General features: G+C 31.2%; 2 protein-coding genes across 4 annotated transcripts; one reads left to right on the top strand and one right to left on the bottom strand.

The window, feature by feature from the left end:
- Positions 1 to 4,404: 4,404 nt before the first annotated feature.
- On the top strand, positions 4,405 to 5,157 carry LOC120077934 (transcription factor PAR1-like). Its single transcript, XM_039032054.1, has one exon. The coding sequence runs from the start codon at positions 4,477 to 4,479 to the stop codon at positions 4,852 to 4,854; it is 378 nt and encodes a 125-aa protein (XP_038887982.1). The 5' UTR covers positions 4,405 to 4,476; the 3' UTR covers positions 4,855 to 5,157.
- Positions 5,158 to 5,934: 777 nt separating this feature from the next.
- On the bottom strand, positions 5,935 to 10,341 carry LOC120077933 (mitogen-activated protein kinase 20). 3 transcript variants are annotated; one of them, XM_039032052.1, is made up of 11 exons: positions 9,712 to 10,340; positions 8,848 to 9,256; positions 8,438 to 8,565; positions 8,277 to 8,336; positions 7,928 to 8,077; positions 7,665 to 7,820; positions 7,261 to 7,472; positions 7,058 to 7,159; positions 6,817 to 6,956; positions 6,476 to 6,730; positions 5,935 to 6,395 (listed from the first exon to the last, which is right to left on the bottom strand). In XM_039032052.1, the coding sequence occupies exons 1-11, from the start codon at positions 9,733 to 9,735 to the stop codon at positions 6,379 to 6,381; spliced, it is 1,653 nt and encodes a 550-aa protein (XP_038887980.1). In that variant the 5' UTR covers positions 9,736 to 10,340; the 3' UTR covers positions 5,935 to 6,378. The 3 variants fall into 3 exon arrangements, with proteins under 3 accessions (XP_038887980.1, XP_038887979.1, XP_038887981.1); XM_039032051.1 differs by having other exon boundaries at positions 5,935 to 6,730; XM_039032053.1 differs by lacking the exon at positions 5,935 to 6,395 and having other exon boundaries at positions 6,556 to 6,725; positions 9,712 to 10,341.
- Between the last annotated feature and the right edge of the window lie 8,520 nt (positions 10,342 to 18,861).

Below are 18,861 nucleotides of genomic sequence, written 5' to 3'. Positions count from 1 at the left end.
AATTACAGGTCACAATTTTTATAATGAATAGTTTGAAGATGTAATCATAACTACTCGTTATACTTTAGAGGTAATTGTTGTTACATATTGCTCATAAATATAATAAGGGAAGTTGTATCATCGTTTGACTTAAAAGGTAAAAAGAAAAAAAAAAAAAAAAAAATTGGAGATCTTTGGGGGTGTGTGTGTATATGATGAAAAAAATAAATAAAATGGGTACAAATAATGAGTACGGATGGTGGGTGGATGGGTAAAATAATAAAAAAGAAATATATGGAGAAGGTTATAAAAATAGAGAAAGAAGGCTAGAAAATGGGGGGGAAAGGAAGAAAAAAAAAAAAAGGAAAGTGGGACATGAGGTGACTCTGATCACATGGAGCCCCATATGCCCAACACAACCAAATCTCTCTCCCAATCCCAATGACCAAATACTCCTTTTTTTGGTTTCCTTCTTGGAAGCATCACCACCACCATATCATAACCATCTTAATTCTTTCATTATTCTAACTCTATATCCTTTATTTCTTGCTTTAAATATCACTCTTTTCATATACTTTTGTTAAAATTTCCTCATTTTATTCTCTTTATTTCTAATTAATCTTCAATTTAATTCACATTTTTAGTTTATTGTTGATTTTTTTAAAAAAAAATTATGTAATAAATTTTGAAAATACTTTTACATATTCTATTTTTTTAATAATTAATTTTGAGAGACTAAATTTAAAATTGATTGAAAGTATATGGACGAATATTAGATAATTGAAAATATAGGAGCTAAAATTGAACAAAGTTTAGAGTATAAAAGATCAATATAGTATTTTAATCTTATTTCTTTATTTACTTATATTGAAAATTTATTCATAAACTTATCCACAAAATTTTAAGAATTGTCTCACTTTAATTTCTATGCTTAAGCTCTACAAAATGAATAATGAATTTCTAATGGTTTTCCACTCATATAGTTTTAAAAGTTTCAAATTATTATTTTATTCTAAATTTTGTTTGTTTTTTTTTATATAGTTTTATAAGTTTCAAATTACACCTTAATTTGGGCTATTTTTAGTTTGATTAGAGTTTTTACAACATTCCTAATTCGTAGGTGGTATTAAGTCGATTTTTAAAAAAATATAATTCAGAGTAGATGGATTCAAATCATAAATCTCGTGGTTATCCGTACACATGTATATTAATTAAGTTATGCTCAATTTAGGTATTATTAATTATAAATTAGAAATTTTAATTTTAATATATTAAAGTTTTAAGTGAGTAAAACATAATAAATAGATTAAAAAAAATCACAAAACTTTACGGTGAAATTGAAACTACAATCAACCTTTAAAAAAAAGAGAGAGAGAGAGAGAGAGATTGTATTTATTTATTTATTTATTTGGAGTAATGTTGTATCAATTTGGGATCAATAATTAATTAAAGATTTGAAAATTTGAATCTTGGGGGCTCAAGGTGGTGGGGCTACTGATTAACGCCACGTGGCGACCATGCCAAGGCTAGTGATATAGATCATAGGATGAAGAGAGTGGGGAGGCACATGGGCGGTGTTGGCTTCAAGAAAATCATGTGATCACATGTGCTTTCTCTTTCTCTCTCTTCTTTCCCCTTCTTTTGGTGGGCCCACTTTCTTTCTCTCTCTAACATCTAATTATCTCCACGCTCCTCACTTCTTCCTCACTGCGCGTTGCTCTTTCTTTTACATTTATCACGACATTCTCGCTACTTTGATTAAATCATAAATTTAGCTTTTATAATGTCCAGAAAATTAAAATTTAGTCGCATGATAAAATATCATAAATAGTTTATACGATCCGGAGAATTTTCATAAATAATCTATCTTTGAAGATTATTTATGAAAGTTTTATCAACTATCGAAACTAAATTTTAATTATAAATCATATGAACTCAATTCTAATTTTTCCGAACTATAAAAATCAAACTTTCAATTTAACAAGTTTATAACATATTTGTAGGCTGAGAATTCGAACATCGAACATCGAACATCAAATATCAATTAAAAAAATTTAATTTTATCTTTATAACCTTCCAAATGATTATATCTTGATCTCTAGACTTTAAATATGTTTATTTTGAACATTTAATCTTTTAGTACCTATACTTTTGAAATGTTTATTTTAATCCACAAAACTATAATATTCGAATCAAATTCTTATTATAGTACTAAATATTTGATAATATAATTTTGAGTAGGGATAATGTGTTAACATAAAAAATACATCAAAACCACATTCATTTGGAAATACTTATGCCCGTTTCGTTCACGGGAATAATAGGTGAGAATGGGAAATGAGATTTTATCACCATGTTTGTTATAAGTCATATTCTCACCCGAGGTTTTTAATAACCACCTAAATAGGTGGATTTTCCTCATTTCCAATTGTTTTTTTTTTCTCTCTTATTTTTTATCTTTTCATTTTATTTGTTTTACTTCATTTTGTATATTGTTTAATTTATTTAGTTTTTATAAATACATTTAAATTAAATTTATAATTGACATATATAATTGATTTTATTATTATTATTAATACTAATATAATAATTTATTCGGTTATTATGAATTAATAGGAAAAACTACAATCTTTTAAAATGTATATGAATTACCATAATAATACTTTCTTATATTTCTTTTTGTTGGTAATATATATTGGCATCATAAATTATTTATTAGAATTACTAATTAGTCTTTAGAAAAAATTAATTAATTAACTAATAATAAAATAAGTTAGTTTTTTCAATTAAACAATCTTGTACACTTGTACTTCTAGTTTTAATCTATAATTATAATTATTTTTCAAATTAAAACCATTATTTGATGATTTAAAATCAATTAGTTTATATCAATTTCTTTTGTATATATATAAGGCTTATAATTGATATTAAACAATTAGTTANAACTACAAATAATAATAATAATAATAATAATAATAATAATAATAATAATAATAATAATAATAAAAATAAAAAATGAATACTAACATTTTTAATAAAAAAAAATTGATAATATAAATGTGTTGTATAAAAAATCTAATTGATAATAAATATATTAAACTGGAAGATGAGTGAGTAAATTTAATTATTTTAATGGCTTAAAATTAATTTAATAATTTAATATAATAAAAGTAAATTAAAAAAAAATTAATTATTGAAATTAATTTTGACTAATTTTATATTTTATAATGACATAAAATATAATAGAATCCACATCCTATTTCTATTCACATAAATAAAAAAAATACAATAATTTTTTATTTTCAAAAGATTTCTAGACATCCTATTTTTGGATATCTTATTTTCGGATATGTTTTATTGTTAGACATTTATAAAATCTTAAACCAAACGATTCCTTAAATATTAAGAGAAACTATATATTTAAAAGAAAAAAATTGTTATTGACTAAATAATATACGAAGGACCAACATGCTAACAATCTAAAAGAAATAGGAACAAAAATATATTTTTTTTAAGGGACTTTTTAAATGTAAAGGAATATTTAAAAATATTTACATTTTATAGCAAAAAATTCAAAATTTTTTTTTGGAATTTTTCTATTTATAAAAAAAATTCCAATGTTTTAACATTTAACAGTTATAAGCTTTTTGAAAATTTAGAGCCTATTTATCATATAGTTTTTGGCTTATAAAGGAAAGACCCATGGTAATTTTAAATAAGAAGAATAAATGAGAAATAATAAATATGTAACAAAGAGTTGAAATAGTATTTATTATACTTGAAGTACATTTGGAATACAGTTATAAGTATTTAACTAAAAAAATAAATCATTTAAAAAGATTGGAGAATTTGACAATCACTCAAAATAGTTTTTGAAGAGTATTTTCAATCATTTTTGTTAAGAATGTTTAAATAAAAATGAGCTTCGGTCTCTATTCTTATCTTTGATCTATTTTATTTTATATTTTTAACTTTGTTTGTTTTTATCAATATTATTTTGAAAACATCATTTTAAAAATATAGAGACTGAAAATGAAAAAAAAAAAAGTAAAAGTATATAAACTAAAATAGAGTTGAGCAAAAAGTGTAAGAAGCAGTAGAAATCTAATCTACAATAAACTATGTGATTGGGTGTATATATGTAATTTTTGGTGAGAAGGGTGTTAATAAAATTAGGAATAGTTTTGAATTATGATTCATAGACAGGGTAAAGATTTGGTTGCGAATGATTTGAAATAAGAAAATGGGATTCGGGTTCCGGGAAATATGCATCCCCCATCAGGTGGAAGAAAGCTCAGTCGCGTACGGCGGCGTTTGAAGGCCAAACATAAAATCCAAAAACCAGAGGACTTGAGAGAAGCCCAAAAATGGTGGGCCACAGCTTCGTTGGCATTGACATTTTCAGAGCTCAACAATAATTTAACTCCCTCCTCCTTCCCCTTATTCGTACCCATTCACACGCCTGCCTTCTCTCTCTCTCTCTCTCTACTTTCGGCCATGGACAAATCTCAAATTCAAACTCTCAAACCAACAACTACGTCTCGCCAAAAAACCCTAATCCTCAACGCATTGCACAAATCCTCTCACCTTCGCCGTCGGAGCCGGAGAAGAGTACCGACCACCCGCATTGCCGAGAAGATTCACCGAAACGACGCTGTTTACGCCTCCGAAGAAGCCGATGAGAAGGAAGCCGTCGAACGCAAGATTCGTGCCTTGCAGAGCATCGTTCCGGGAGGGGAATCGCTTGGAGTCGACAAGCTGTTTGAACAGACGGCGGAGTATATAATGAATTTGCAGCATCAAGTGAAGGCCATGAGAGCACTCTCGAGCTTTTTCGAGAGCTTGGAGAAGGAGAAATCCGAGTGCGGAGGTTGAAGAAGATGAGTTACTTCTGATTTTGATTTTTTTTTTTTTTCATTCGGTTTATTATTTTTTTTTTCTCTTTTTCATGTGAGAAAAGATCGATCGAGCGTTTGAATTCTCAGTCGCCCCATCTTTTTCTCTGTTAGTTGGGAGCAGGATTTCGAATCCTTTTTCCTGTTTATGATCATCACCATCATCTTCTTCATCTTCTTCATCTTCTATACTACTTGCTGGTAAATCTGTGTAGCTTTTTAATGGATAGCAAATCAAAATCGACATGGATAGTAATAACAGATTGGGGTGAGAGTTCAACAATGTGTTTATGCTGCAGTATCATTAATTGCATAGCAGTTCGTCGTCTTCGAGAAATTTAATATTATATGGATTTTTTTTTTTTGTAGAAAATCCAACATTGACATTGGAAAGATTTGAACAAAGCCTTGATTCAGTTTTTACTTTCTAAATTTTGTATTTAAAAGTGGATTTGAAAATAATTCAAAATCTAGATTAAGTCATGATTTACGCCTAAACTTTTGGATAAATCATTGTTTTAAAAATAATTTACTCTTTTAGGTAAACTATCTATTGGCAAATCATTTTCTTCAGTATATTAATTATCAATTTTTTTTGTAACATACATTGAAAATAACAGCAATCAATCCTTGGTGCAGTTTATAGTTTATATATATTGTATAAATTGCGTTATCCAGCTAAGCTAATTGACTCAGGATTCGCTATTTTTTTTAAAAAAAGTTTGTTTCCTATTTTGGGTAATTATATTACTGCTTTCGATTACATTTTTGGACGATTGTAATATTTTATCATGCCAAAAATTAATCTCAAATTTCGATGAGATTTTTCTTCATAAAGGAATAAAAACAAAACATTAATGCCAATCAAAACTGTATTAACAATGCTTAAACCAATCTGTTGATGTATAAAACCAACCAGTTCTTGTAAGAAAATTTTACATGGGTTTATTCTTAATTTTGAAGTGATTGTGGGCCCGTATTTTACTGTTTTAAGCCATCATTCAATAAGCTCAGCTTCCTCTTCAATGGCCAATATGGTGATAGTGAGTTTCAATGTCTGAAACACACAGCTCAGTTATGTAACAAAAGCCAGTCAGTTGAAAAAGCTTACAAAGAGAACCAATAAATGAACCATCATATTTCTTCTACTATAGTGCAAATAATGGCCAAGGTTGAAAACTGAAGCAATCAGAAGCATGGATCCCGCCAATTAACTATTTTGAGACAAATGAGTTATTTGGATGGAATGGGCATCACCATATCGACAAAAAGTTTTTTTTTTCTTATTCTTCTTTTTTTACTATTCGGGCAAATTCAAATCGCCAAACATCTGTCTTTTAGTCCATCCAAACAAACTCATCTAAAAAGCTTTGTCAAAAATCCAAGGACTAGATTCCTGGATAGTTCGATCAAATTGCTTCTCTAACACATTCTTGTCATGCCATACTCGACCGTGCCAGTGTTTCGATGGGCGGTGGTAGTTGCAGTAGCAACAGCTCCAGCATCATATTGAGCGCTTACCTGCAAACGTGCAGCACGGTCATTGTTTCCCATCTTGGGCATGCCTACACGCGCCATAAAGAAAGGATTTGAGAAAGCACCAGTAGCAGCTGTATCTCCTGCTATTTTGGCAGCCATTCCACATGGAGGGGATTGTTTACATTGCATGGACGTGTCTTGCTCAGCCCCCGTTGCTGATCTTTCATTTTGGCCGCAAGATTGCTGGTAATAATATGTTGGATGGATAGCATGAGAAGGAAGGGCACTTCTAATTAACATTCTTGGGTCGTAGGCATCTTTAACGATACTTCCACTGTCATATGGCATGACTGGGCCTGAAATTCTTCCAGGCTTGGCTAAACAGAGAAGCTAAGTTAGAAGGCAGAGATCGGGCTGTTAGAAAGTAGGCAAAACAAATGATAGGATGGTACTCGGAAAAGACCTTGAGCAGCAGAAATCCTCTGTGCTGCTGGATCTCTGTAATGCTGACTGCTGAACGAACCTGTTGGCGCATATCGGTCGTTAAAGGGAACAATATTTGATGTTGCTTTAGGAGGAATGGTATTTGACTGTACTGAAGACCTGGTAGCACCAACAGATTGAAAATATAATTATCATAATTGGAGATTCACTCTATGACAGATTACTTTTGAAGCCATTGAGCAATTAAATGTGTTGTTTACCTAGGAAGAGATGCATGTTTTCTCTCTAGAGGATAAACTGGTCCACTTTTCCCTCCATTATCTTCAAGATGAGCAAATTGCTTTTTGAACTGATCTAGTACACTGCAAGCAAAAACATGGACCAGAAGATCAGTGTCAGGAGCATCCACTTACCAAATCAAATTCATCATTTGGATAATGAAAAAGAAAAGGCAATTAAGGACCTTGGATAAAGAAAATTCGATCTCTCAGTTCCATTTAAGTAGTCTTTCAGCAGTTGAGGATGGTATTCGAGTATCTCGAGGAATATCAGCTCACGAATGTCATCCTTTGTGACCTTTCTCCTCTCAAATTCAAACTCCACCTTTGAGATTGGCTGGCAAGAAGGTTCCCTCTCAACTTTTGCCAGCCCCTTAAAGTAAGGATCTGTCAATGCCTGAGGACAAATGGGTTTCAACATGTTGGCACATGTGATTAATTTTAAATTTTAAAGTGCATTGGAAGAACGAAAATTTATAGATTTGCTCTATATCATACTATGATTGAGTTCTTAAACCAAAAACTAGATAAATAAATGTAAATAGACACAACAAAGGTAATATAGCTAATCAAGCATATAGCAGCAGACCTCTTCAGCAGTAGGTCGATCCTTTGGATCAAAGGCAAGCAATCGTTGTAGTAATTGCAGGGCTAAAGGATCAGCATTAGGGAACTTCTGTGAAAAGGGTATGGGCTGCTTCTTCCTCATACTAGTTAAGTACCTCCTGGCCTTTTCATTTCTTACCTAAGGCAACACATTTCAAAGTTGATGGTAAAGAAAATTTTATCTCAAAATATTCAAAAGATCAAACTTCTCCACAACTATACTACACATAACAAAATGTCACTTACCCGAGAAATGGTATCTAAGGAAGGCGTTCCAAGGAGATCTGTCATCAAATCAAGCTGATGAACAATATTTTTACCGGGAAATAGTGGTTTTCCGGTCAGTACTTCAGCAAATATGCAGCCAATACTCCAAATGTCAATGGCAGGAGTATACTATATCCAGAAAAAAATAGAAATTAGAGAGAGAAAAAAATCAGTCACAAATTGGGAACTTCTGAGAAAAGTGATCAATTACTCATATCTCTACAACAGGGTTATAACTAAAGTTCTATTTATTTCATATGAAGCTAGCGAAGTTAAGATTGTAAGAATGTTCTGTAGAGTATGTTCGAGAAATGTCATCAAAACTAACCTTAGAGAAGAAAGAACCACATAGCTCTGGAGCCCTATACCATCTAGTAGCAACATAGTCCTGCAAGTACAATCTCATACAATGAGCTTTCCTCTCGCTACATATACATTCAGAATTTTTATTGTATCAAACATGAATATAATGTATATTGACTGGCCTACCGTCCAAAATATTGTTGTTGGGGTGTCGCTGAAAGCAACTCTAGCCAATCCAAAATCACAGATTTTGAGTTTGCAATTGGCATTTGCCAATATATTCTTTGGTTTTAAATCCCGATGGTAGACATTTGCTGCAGCAATGTAGATCAAAATCAGGTAGTTCATACATTATATTCAACTTGTACCATACTTACTCCAGACAGTATACCTCCACCAAAAACATTACAAAAAGAATATGGCAAAAGAGAAAAGGTAACTATCAGTAGCATAAATTTATAATATGAGAAACACAAAACACTCCATCCAGCCAAAAGGAGAGTGGGCCAGAAAGTAACCAGGATTACAAAAGCAATCCAGCTCCCCAAAAATTCTATACTCAGGTAAAGTACTGGTGCAATGCAATATCCAAGCACCTGTGTGAATATATTTCAGTGCACGAAGTAACTGGTAGAGGAAAAATTGATAGTGCTCTTTTGTTAAATCATCATTGGCCTTGATGACTTGATGCAAATCTGATTCCATCAACTCAAACACAACAAAAATATCTTTGAACCCCCTACGAGAAGGTGGTAACATAATGTGTTTAATTTCCACAATATCGGGATGACGTAGAAGCCTGAGCAACTTTATCTCACGAAGAATCCGGGCAGCATCAGATACATGTTCAAAAATATCATGTATCTTCTTTATTGCCACTTTTTCATTAGTGAGAGTGTCAACAGCTGAACAAACCACACCATAACTCCCCTTTCCAATAACTTCCCGGACTTTGAATCTATTGGCATCACCGTATTCAGAGAAAAAGTCCAATTCTGCAGAATTCTGTCACACAAAAACCCATCTACATTAAGATACATGTCACTGCGGCTACATACAAGAAAAAGAACAACCCAACAGCCAAGAGACTTAAAAAAAATTGATTTGAATTTGGGATTCAGTACAATCCAGATTAAGAATGAAGAAATGACATCTAAATGAATTAAATAGTCATCAAAGTGAATTTTGCACAAGAGTACTTTATGGCAATAGAAAAGACATCTACAGCTGCAAATTGATCAAAGCCCAATATATCAACTCTAATAATCCGCAATTTTCTATTCGTATTAACGTCTAAATTGTCATAAACTTCCACCACTATGCCCATATTGAAGGTATTTGACATAAATTTTGTATCAGACAAGAACACTCTCATATAACTTTTAGGGGAAGAAAACAAAAATCTAAGGTATTAGAGAAGGTTCTGAATAAGATAATAACAACGAGAGATAAAACTTCACCTTCTTACGATGATCAGTCTGCATTTCCTTAAACTCTCAAACCCAGCTTGGAGAACAGTGAAGACGAAATAATCTGAAATCCAGTTGAGCACAAAATAGAAAACTTCAATTCTTAATTGACTAAAAGAAGACTCAACCACATTTGCCCCATCTACCCCTGCTCCGGATCACAAACCCACAATCCCTCCTTATGCTCCTTCCCGAATCCTCCACGGAACATAATAAAATTACACAAATCAAATCCCTCATACACTTGCCCACCTGCAATCCCAAAACCTGAACCAAAAACTCAATCACCAAACCAGAACAACCGACACCACCAGCTACCATAAAGTAACCAGAATCAGATCGAGGATAGAGACTTTTTGCATTCCTACTCGATGAATGCCCTGAACCCAATTGCTCAACGATGAATAAGCGGATAAAAAAGACGGGAAGAACAGAATCGGAGATCTACAGGCGGGTTATAGGAGAAGAGGAAGAAGGAAAAGGAGAGTTGGGGAGAAAGAAGGAAGGAGCGGCGACGGCTTGAGAGTGGATATATAAACAAAGATAATTTGAAGTGAAAGAGCAGAAATCTAGGAGACCCTCTTGCTTCTTTTTGCTTTTCCAATCCTTTTTTCTTTCCATGGGCATCTTTTTTTTCCCTTTAGGTTAAAATATTATTTTATTATTGGTTAGAAGTGATAATTGGTTCGATTTTCGGTCCATCAATAACCAAGCTAAATTATTCCATTTTAAGAGAAAGAGATTCATATGGGTTTTATTATCGAATTGGTCCTTAGTTCTTGGCATTTTTTCATTTTCTTTTAATTTTTATTTATATTCCCACCTTGTTTTGAAGCGGACCTTTTTGCTAACTATAAATTAAAATTTGTTTTTTTTTTTTTAATAAATTGAAACTTGATATTTTTTTTCTTGTGCAACTTATAAAAAAAAAACACACACACACTCCATAATAATTAATCTTTTATTTGAACATCAAATATATGTGCACCATAATAATTAGTTCGGTTCGGTTTTGATTGGTTTTTGTGCGAACCAATACCAATATTTTTTTGTTTTCTCCAAATACAAACCAATATATCCAATTTTATATTTTTTTTATTTTTATCCGAATCTGCACGGTTTGGATTATAGAATCTAGAAACAGTTTTGGAAAATAAATTCAAACGGTCCATCAAAAGAATATTTGTTGAAATTAGTGAATTCAAAAAATATTGTGAATTGTCTACCAAATAAGTCCTTAATTTCTAATTGTTTTTTCCCAAAAATTTTAGCCTATACGAACTTTCCCTTCATAAATTATAAGTTTATATTCACACAATCTTTTATTTCATGACAATTATTCTTGTTTTTAATCTATTTTGATAAACAAAATGGTACTAGATTTAAATTTATTGAAAATATAAATTTTGAATTTAAGATTTGTTAAAATTACATCTATTAATTGGACAGATTAAAAGGATGACCTTTTGAAGTAATCAAAATGAACTTTTGGAGATAATAAACTAAAATATGAAAGTTAACAATGGGGCAAAATAAATCAAAGTTAGGCAAACTAAATAGTATTATTATTATTATTATTTTAATTTCTGATTTCTTTATTATTATTATTATTATTATTTCTTTCGGCAGCGTAGATTCATACTTTCGTAGAGCCCAAAACGTGTGGATAGGACGGTGGTAATACCCAGTAGGACTGTATTTTTGGGAACAGAGAGATCAGAGAAATCGGCAAACATAAGCAATCTTTACTAAACAGAATCCGAAATGGTGATACTCAGAAACATTTATTACTTCAACTTACCTTATTAAATAATACATTTCTACTTTTATTTATTAATTTATTAGGATTAAACTTGAAACAATAATTCAACTTTTGGTAGGTTAACCCTCTACTTAAATAGTTGAATTTAGAGCGTTTATTTTGTGCTAATTTGAATATAGCTTTATCAGATTGGTATATGCTTTGTTCAAATTTACGAGGTTTTGACAAGGAGGTTAGAGTAAAAAATGTAGTAGAGAGATTTGAACTTTCGACTTTAAGAGATAGTACATACATATTATCGTTGAACTACGATTACTCTAATGACTATAGTTGTAATTTATTTTTTACAAATGTATGAACTTTATAATTTCGTGTGTTTATATAGACCATCATATAATTGAATATTTACACTTTAATTTAATTTTAGCTTATGCTATAATTGTAGTTTCATGTTCATTTAAAATTTAGGAAAATTTTCAATTTACACCTCTAAATTTTTTAAATTGTATCAATTTAAACTATGAATTAATAATTGTATCGATTTAAATTTTAAACTTTCATACGTGTATCAATTAACACCCTCATTCAAACTTAGTTCGAGAAGTATCGTGTGAAACATAGAGCTGTTTCAATTAAACTTCTAAATTGTTATAAATGAATCGATTTTGACCCTTTATAAGATTACATTTTACATGTATATAGGCTTTTTCAAGTGTTGGATTAATAAAATGGACGATTAAAATTGATATTTTGATAAATTTCAAAAGAAATTTTAATGAAGAGTTTAAATTAATTCACTAATAAAATTTTAAGGGTTAAACTGGTAAAATTATAATTCTCATACAGTGTTTATCCAAACAGAATATAGTAGATGATGTCAATTAATAGACTTACAAAATTTATTGTTTGAATTAAGACCATTATTAATTCAGGGTTTAAATTGATATAATCTCAAAATCAAGGGGTGAAAATTAAGATTTTTTTGTAAAATTTAACCAGTTACTTTTTGGATGTTTGAAAGGAAAGGTTGATTATCATCTTTTATGCCTTAATAGTTGTTTACCAAACTTGAATGTTGTTATTGAAATACCACATTTCATATCTAACACTGTGAATGTGTACATAATCAACAAACCCTTGAATGAGATTTTTTTTTTTTTTTTTTTTAACGATAAGATGAGAGATCGAACATATAACTTTTTTAACTTAAGGTCACTTTTGGCAATGTAATGTTTTTGTAATATAAATTTGGAAGATTACATTATGTTTGATTACCACGTTTTTTTTTATAATTAAATTAAGCCATAAACACTACTCCCACCAAAAGTTTGTATGTTTTGTTATCCACTTTCTACAAGTGAAATTGTTATCCAACGAAACTTACATTGTTGGAACGGCTACCCTCTGATGGACAAAAGATGACAGCAACAAACGGTCACAAACGAAAGTCGTCAAAAAATAGAACCTGCAAAAAAGAAACTCGTTACAGGCCAAGTCGCGGATCTTGCTCTATTTAACAGGTTTCGCGACTCTGTCCAAATGTGCAAGCAGTTTTACAAAATTGTCACACCGTCCTTAGGATAAAAAAGCCTAGAAGAAATAAATCTATCTCAATCGGAGTTGCTTTTAGATCAATATAAGTTGCTCGAAAATTGTAAAACTCGAGAAAATAGTAGAGATAACATCTGTAAGGAGAAGAGAAGAAGAAAATTGTTGTTGAGTAAAAATGTGAAGGAACTCTGCTCAATTTATAGGCTTTAGAGGCCAACGGTTGTGCAAAACTGATGGGGAGAGGAAAGAGAAGAAGAAAATTATTATTGTGTGAAAATGTGAAGAAACTTCAATTTATAAGCCTTGGAGGCCAATAGTTGCATAGAACTGATGGGAGAGGAACACACGCAACCACAGAACGTGTGCGAAGGTCATTATACTGATGTGAATGGTCATATTCAATTATACTGTTCATTATACTGATGTGAACGTGGCGATGAAGGCCAACAGTTGCACAGAACTGATGTGATTGGTCATTATATTGTTGATTTGTTATATCCAATGGATACAAAAATATATCTGTAATGCAAAGAGTGTAGCTGTCGGTCTTTGGTGGAGTGCCCGGCAGTTAATGGATGATGAATAATTTAATTAAAGAGTTTAATTAATTATTCACGTACGATTGGAGCTTAGTTATTTTAGCCTGACTATAATATTTGCATTTATCAAATTCATGCATGGATAGCTTAGGAATCATTTCTAACCTACTAAGGTTACTAATTATCCGTTTATGTACATGACAGAATCTAGCATGCTAAATATTAAATGAACACAATATATAAACAGAAGATTTCATCTTATCAATTTCAAGGTTAAGTTTAAACATGTTATCGGTTGCATAGCCTTTTCCCATGAAAACATTATTCTTCGTAAGAGTATATAAGTCTACCCCTATTGTCTGAGTTAAGCCACCTTGTTGAGAAGATAGCCCAATACCAGATTCTTCCTTATCTCTGGAGTGTGGACTTCCTTCAGCATGAGAGTCTTTATGGAGGTAAACTCTAGGTTCACTTTGCCAGTTCCAGCAACTTTCGTTGAGTGATGATTCCTCAACAGTATGTTTTTATCTTTAGTTATAATAAATAATAAATAATCAATAATAAATATTTTTTAATAAATAATAAATAATTTTTTAATAAAAATATTTTCCATGTGTGCTCGATCGAACGACGGCAACATGGACATGTGGGATGTTCACCAAACCCACCTTTGCCTATCTCACCAACCTATAATTGAAAAATATGATTTAGATTAAGTTTTAAAATCAATATCAAACACACCTAAAATAAAAAAAAAAAAATCATAAATTGACATGTCTACATAAATTAAACATCTCAATTAATTAATATACCAATAATCTAACATTACGAAAGTTTTTCTTCTTGTTTAACTTCTAGTTTTTTTTGTTATCGTAGTGAGATTAAAAAAAAAATCTAAAAATCAAACTTGATGTTCTATTGCTCCTTTATAATTCACACATAACATTGTAACTATTACTCGTTTAAAATTTGAAAAATTCTATTAATAATCAAACTTGATTAACACTCGAGTTATGTTCGGATTAGCTATTTATAATGTGATTTAAATCATCTAAAGTTTAGTTAGTGGAGCCGGGGAGGTATTGATTTAGAAGACTAATCGACATGGCATGTGAGCAACTTGGCAATCAACAATGTGGATGATACGGTGGGACACTTTACAAAAAGCTTTTCTCACTTTTCCCACTCAATAATTAGCTTTCATCTTTTTCAAAAATATTAAATACATATTAAATAATACGTCTATCTACTTTTAATTACTAATCCATCATTGAACGGAAAAGACAGAATAAGAATTTATGAGATTTGAAAAGGTAAAAAATGTGATCATCCGTTTAAATATACTTCCAGTGTTAGATGTTCATGTTTCATCTTAATAGTTTAAATCATACTTATACATGGGATATATCACTTTAACCTGAATAATTGTAACATGATAAAGTATGTGATTTTTTGTTCAAATATATCTCTAATCATATTTAAGGGGGTTAGGTTCAAGAATAATGTGATTTTTAAAAGTAACAACAAAAATGGAGTACATGGGAATGAAATTTCGAAAGTAGGGTTAAAGGAAAGATATTGACAAAAATAGGGTAGTTTTTTGTGGGCGAAAAAAATCATGTGCCCTATACATGATTATGATTTTATCCAATCAGCATACCGTAGACGCTAGATGGTTGCCTGTCAGCCATGTGGACTTGGTCAAAGGACCAAACTAATAGACCTCATCCATAATTTTAGTATTTTTTTTTTAAATTTTTAAATTTTGAATGTTTTCTTTAAAATTTTCTTCCTTACTTGTTTTGTTCTTGATCTTTTATATCATACTCATTCACTAGATTTAGTGTCTCATGATAAAATGTAATTTTATTAGTTCTTTAATTTCAAGATAGAAGTTCACATGAAGCTAAAAGTTTGAATTACAAGTCACTCAATTTTCCACATGGTGATCGTCTTCGTATGCCTCTAGATTAGCTTCGCCTTGTTGCCATTGTCTACGACGAATACGTCTTCGATTAGTATCAACACCATTGAGTCGTCTTGTCTACTGAATAATACTTTCTACATTGACCAAGGTTTGATTACACATTGAACCTAACTCTGGTAAATTGTGTTGTACCGAATACTGTTGTATATCTTATACAAAATTATTCTATATAATATAAAAACTAATACTAAATAATGTTCATATCATATATTTGAAAAGTGTAAGACAATATAACTCTTACCATGTAGTAATAGTAAGCACCATCAAGTGTGATAAATCGTCTTGTGATTGAATCATACAAGGAAAAATGGTCATCTAATACAGTCAGTCTATTTGTTATTTCTCCTCGTGCACAACAATCATGACGTGTATGCCAGTACGATATCTATCCTACATGAATTCGGCGTTAGTCTTGTTCGTGCTTACCTCTCAAATCAATCTAGCATAGTGTACTCAGGAGTGTATAGCACAACAATGATACCATTTGTCACAGACCGAACTGTCTCAACACATTATCTAGTTTATGCCACTCTACTATATAGAAGTATATAAGAAGGCTAACATAAACCAAATGTCTTGACCATCACGACCGTAATCAGGTAGTAATGACCAAATATCTTGTGTGCATAACGTTTAATTAATCTGAAAAAAAGAGAATAATAAGACACCCAAAAAGTATGAAATATTCATTTATGTATTCATTCGTTGCCCGATTATGCATTAATTGGACAAATATTTTTCAGTATATTAACAACATATTTACAAATTGTTCAGAGGTAGCTAATACAACACTCCATCTAAAAAAGAAGAAATTAATTTATTTTATTACACAAAATGATGACTGAATAAATATATAAACAAAATAATGCCTAACAAATTCAATTACATAATAATATCCATTACATAACATGTCAATTACATAAAAAGGTGCATTACATAGAAAATTCAATTACATTACAAAATCCATTACATAAAAAAGTCCATTACATAATAAAGTCATCAATGGCCCAAAGAGAAGCACCTAATGTACGTTGTGGACAAGTATACTTGTTATGTCCTTCTCCCTTACAAATTATATATCGAACTTTTTTGGCCAGCCTCTCTCCAATCCATTTCATTACAAATTTGCGTACATTTTTAGGTGACCCTATTCTCTTAGTAAGTCCACATTTGGACAAACTACTGTAAATGATAATTATGGCCAATAAAATGGGTATTGTATTAGATGAAAGTGACTTCATATCATCGCTTGAAATAGGACAATTTGTAGCATTTATCTATAAGAGGTAGGTATATCAAATGCATGTAATTACAAAATAGAAGATAGAATCTTGAATGACTATCATTTACTACAAGAACAAGCCCCTTCTTTCAAGCTCACAACTTGTGTATGTTGGCCTTTATAGGGAGAAATCATACTTATGTCATTTTGTACTTCAAAAGTTTGGGTTTCCCTGTCAATACATGTTATTGTATGTGCACATGCTCGTTTTTCCCACCTTGTAAGCTTTCTCATGGCATATTATATATATATATGTCCCCATGATTGAGTACTTCACTTATCTCTTGTCTTTGACGTTCAAAATATAGTATTATGCGATAGAATATTAGCCTAACCAAATAAGTAATCGGTAACAGTCTAGCACCTTTGAAAATCTCATTCATACATTCAGCTGCATTGCTTTTCATGCACTCGTAGTGGTACCCATCATTATATGATTGTGTCCATTTTTTCAAGTCAATATTAGAAAAATATTCAAGGCATTCTAGGTTTATTTGCTTAACTCCTTCGTGCATCTAATGAACTTGCGCCTTTGGTGTTGATTTCCTTCCTTACACACAAAATCTTGCTTCGATTTATATAGATACGACGACCAATAATTTTCTCTTATACTTTCTATAGAGATGAGTTTCATCAATCTGAATTAATGGCTTACAATATTTGAACCTTTCTCTTGCAGGACAAAAGAACCAAAAAATTTGACAAAGAATAGTCGTGCCTGGCATATCAGACGGAAGAAAATACCAATATGATCGTGTTCTAGAATTTTAATGTACAATAGCACTCAACTAATACGGAAGATGTGAATATGATTTCTCCCAGTCACCAAACACAACAATCAATACTTTTCTCTTTGCTTGCTACACACGTTTATAATTAACATTTACCCATATTATTTTTTAATTGCTTATTAGAGTAAAGCCACAAGAACCTGATCAGCTCTAACCATATTTTGGATTTCAATAATCATAAAATTCGAATTAAGCTGTGAATGATCCCATGTCAATTCTGAGTACAAACATGAGCGCTCCCCTTCAAGTCTAGTAATTTCAAACATCCCATGAGTTTTATGCTAACAAGCCCACAACCTCCATCACAATCATTCTTCCATTGTTTGCATCTCACATACCAAATATCTTTGTTCGATTCTACTACGAAAGTTTCATAGTGTTCTGTCAAGCAATAATTTTGTCACACCCCCTCCCAAACTATCTTTTTAACTTGAAAAGAGATGTGAAAACAACATATGCCAACTCTCTTATGACACCTATGCCCAACTAAGACCTATAACCTGTTTCCTCGCTCTTGGATCACCTAATAGACATGCATATATAGGTATAGTTCATGCATTCCTACTTAAACTTCTAAGGTAAACATAGAACTTTTCATAACAAGTGGCTAAAACATAACCAACCTATATACACATTTGTTAGGTTTTATGTCCTAAAATCCGTGGTTTGTAAACAATTAAACTTATTATGAAAATTCAATAAGTTGTTATTGAATATATGAATTGCTTATTTAGTTTTAGAAATAAATCTAATAAACTAAAAGTTCCATGACTATTACATGAGTACTTGAAATTTATGTTGAGGCATAAAAGTGGACCAAGTTCAAGTAAATAGTCAAAATGATCTATAGTGTATGAATAAGGTTGGGTGCCTTATTCTGGTAACACTATCGGATGCGGCCCACTCTGTAGTTGTTACAAGGAGTTGTAAAGTGCTATAGACGATGTGATCCTAATTCGTACATGTTATGACATGAGGAGTGAGAGCATCTTGTGCAATGGGTTTGTACAAGATCGAACCACGAAATAAGTTACTCTTTCTTTATAACGCTGTTTATTGTTTAAGATTGACTATTTTAAAGCGATGACCTAGGTAACTTGACCTTAATCCTGAACTAACTATGAACTCCTGTTTATTCAAGATTATCCTTAGATTTGCATAGATGAGAGTTGGCTCAACAGCTCCAGCTCAATAAACCTCAATTTCAGGGTAAGACTGGATAGATAGCT

Source organism: Benincasa hispida, chromosome 5, assembly GCF_009727055.1.
Source record: "Benincasa hispida cultivar B227 chromosome 5, ASM972705v1, whole genome shotgun sequence".
Lineage (NCBI taxonomy): Eukaryota > Viridiplantae > Streptophyta > Magnoliopsida > Cucurbitales > Cucurbitaceae > Benincasa > Benincasa hispida.
Note: the sequence above shows the minus strand (reverse complement) of the source record. Positions and strands in the feature narration are given on the sequence as shown.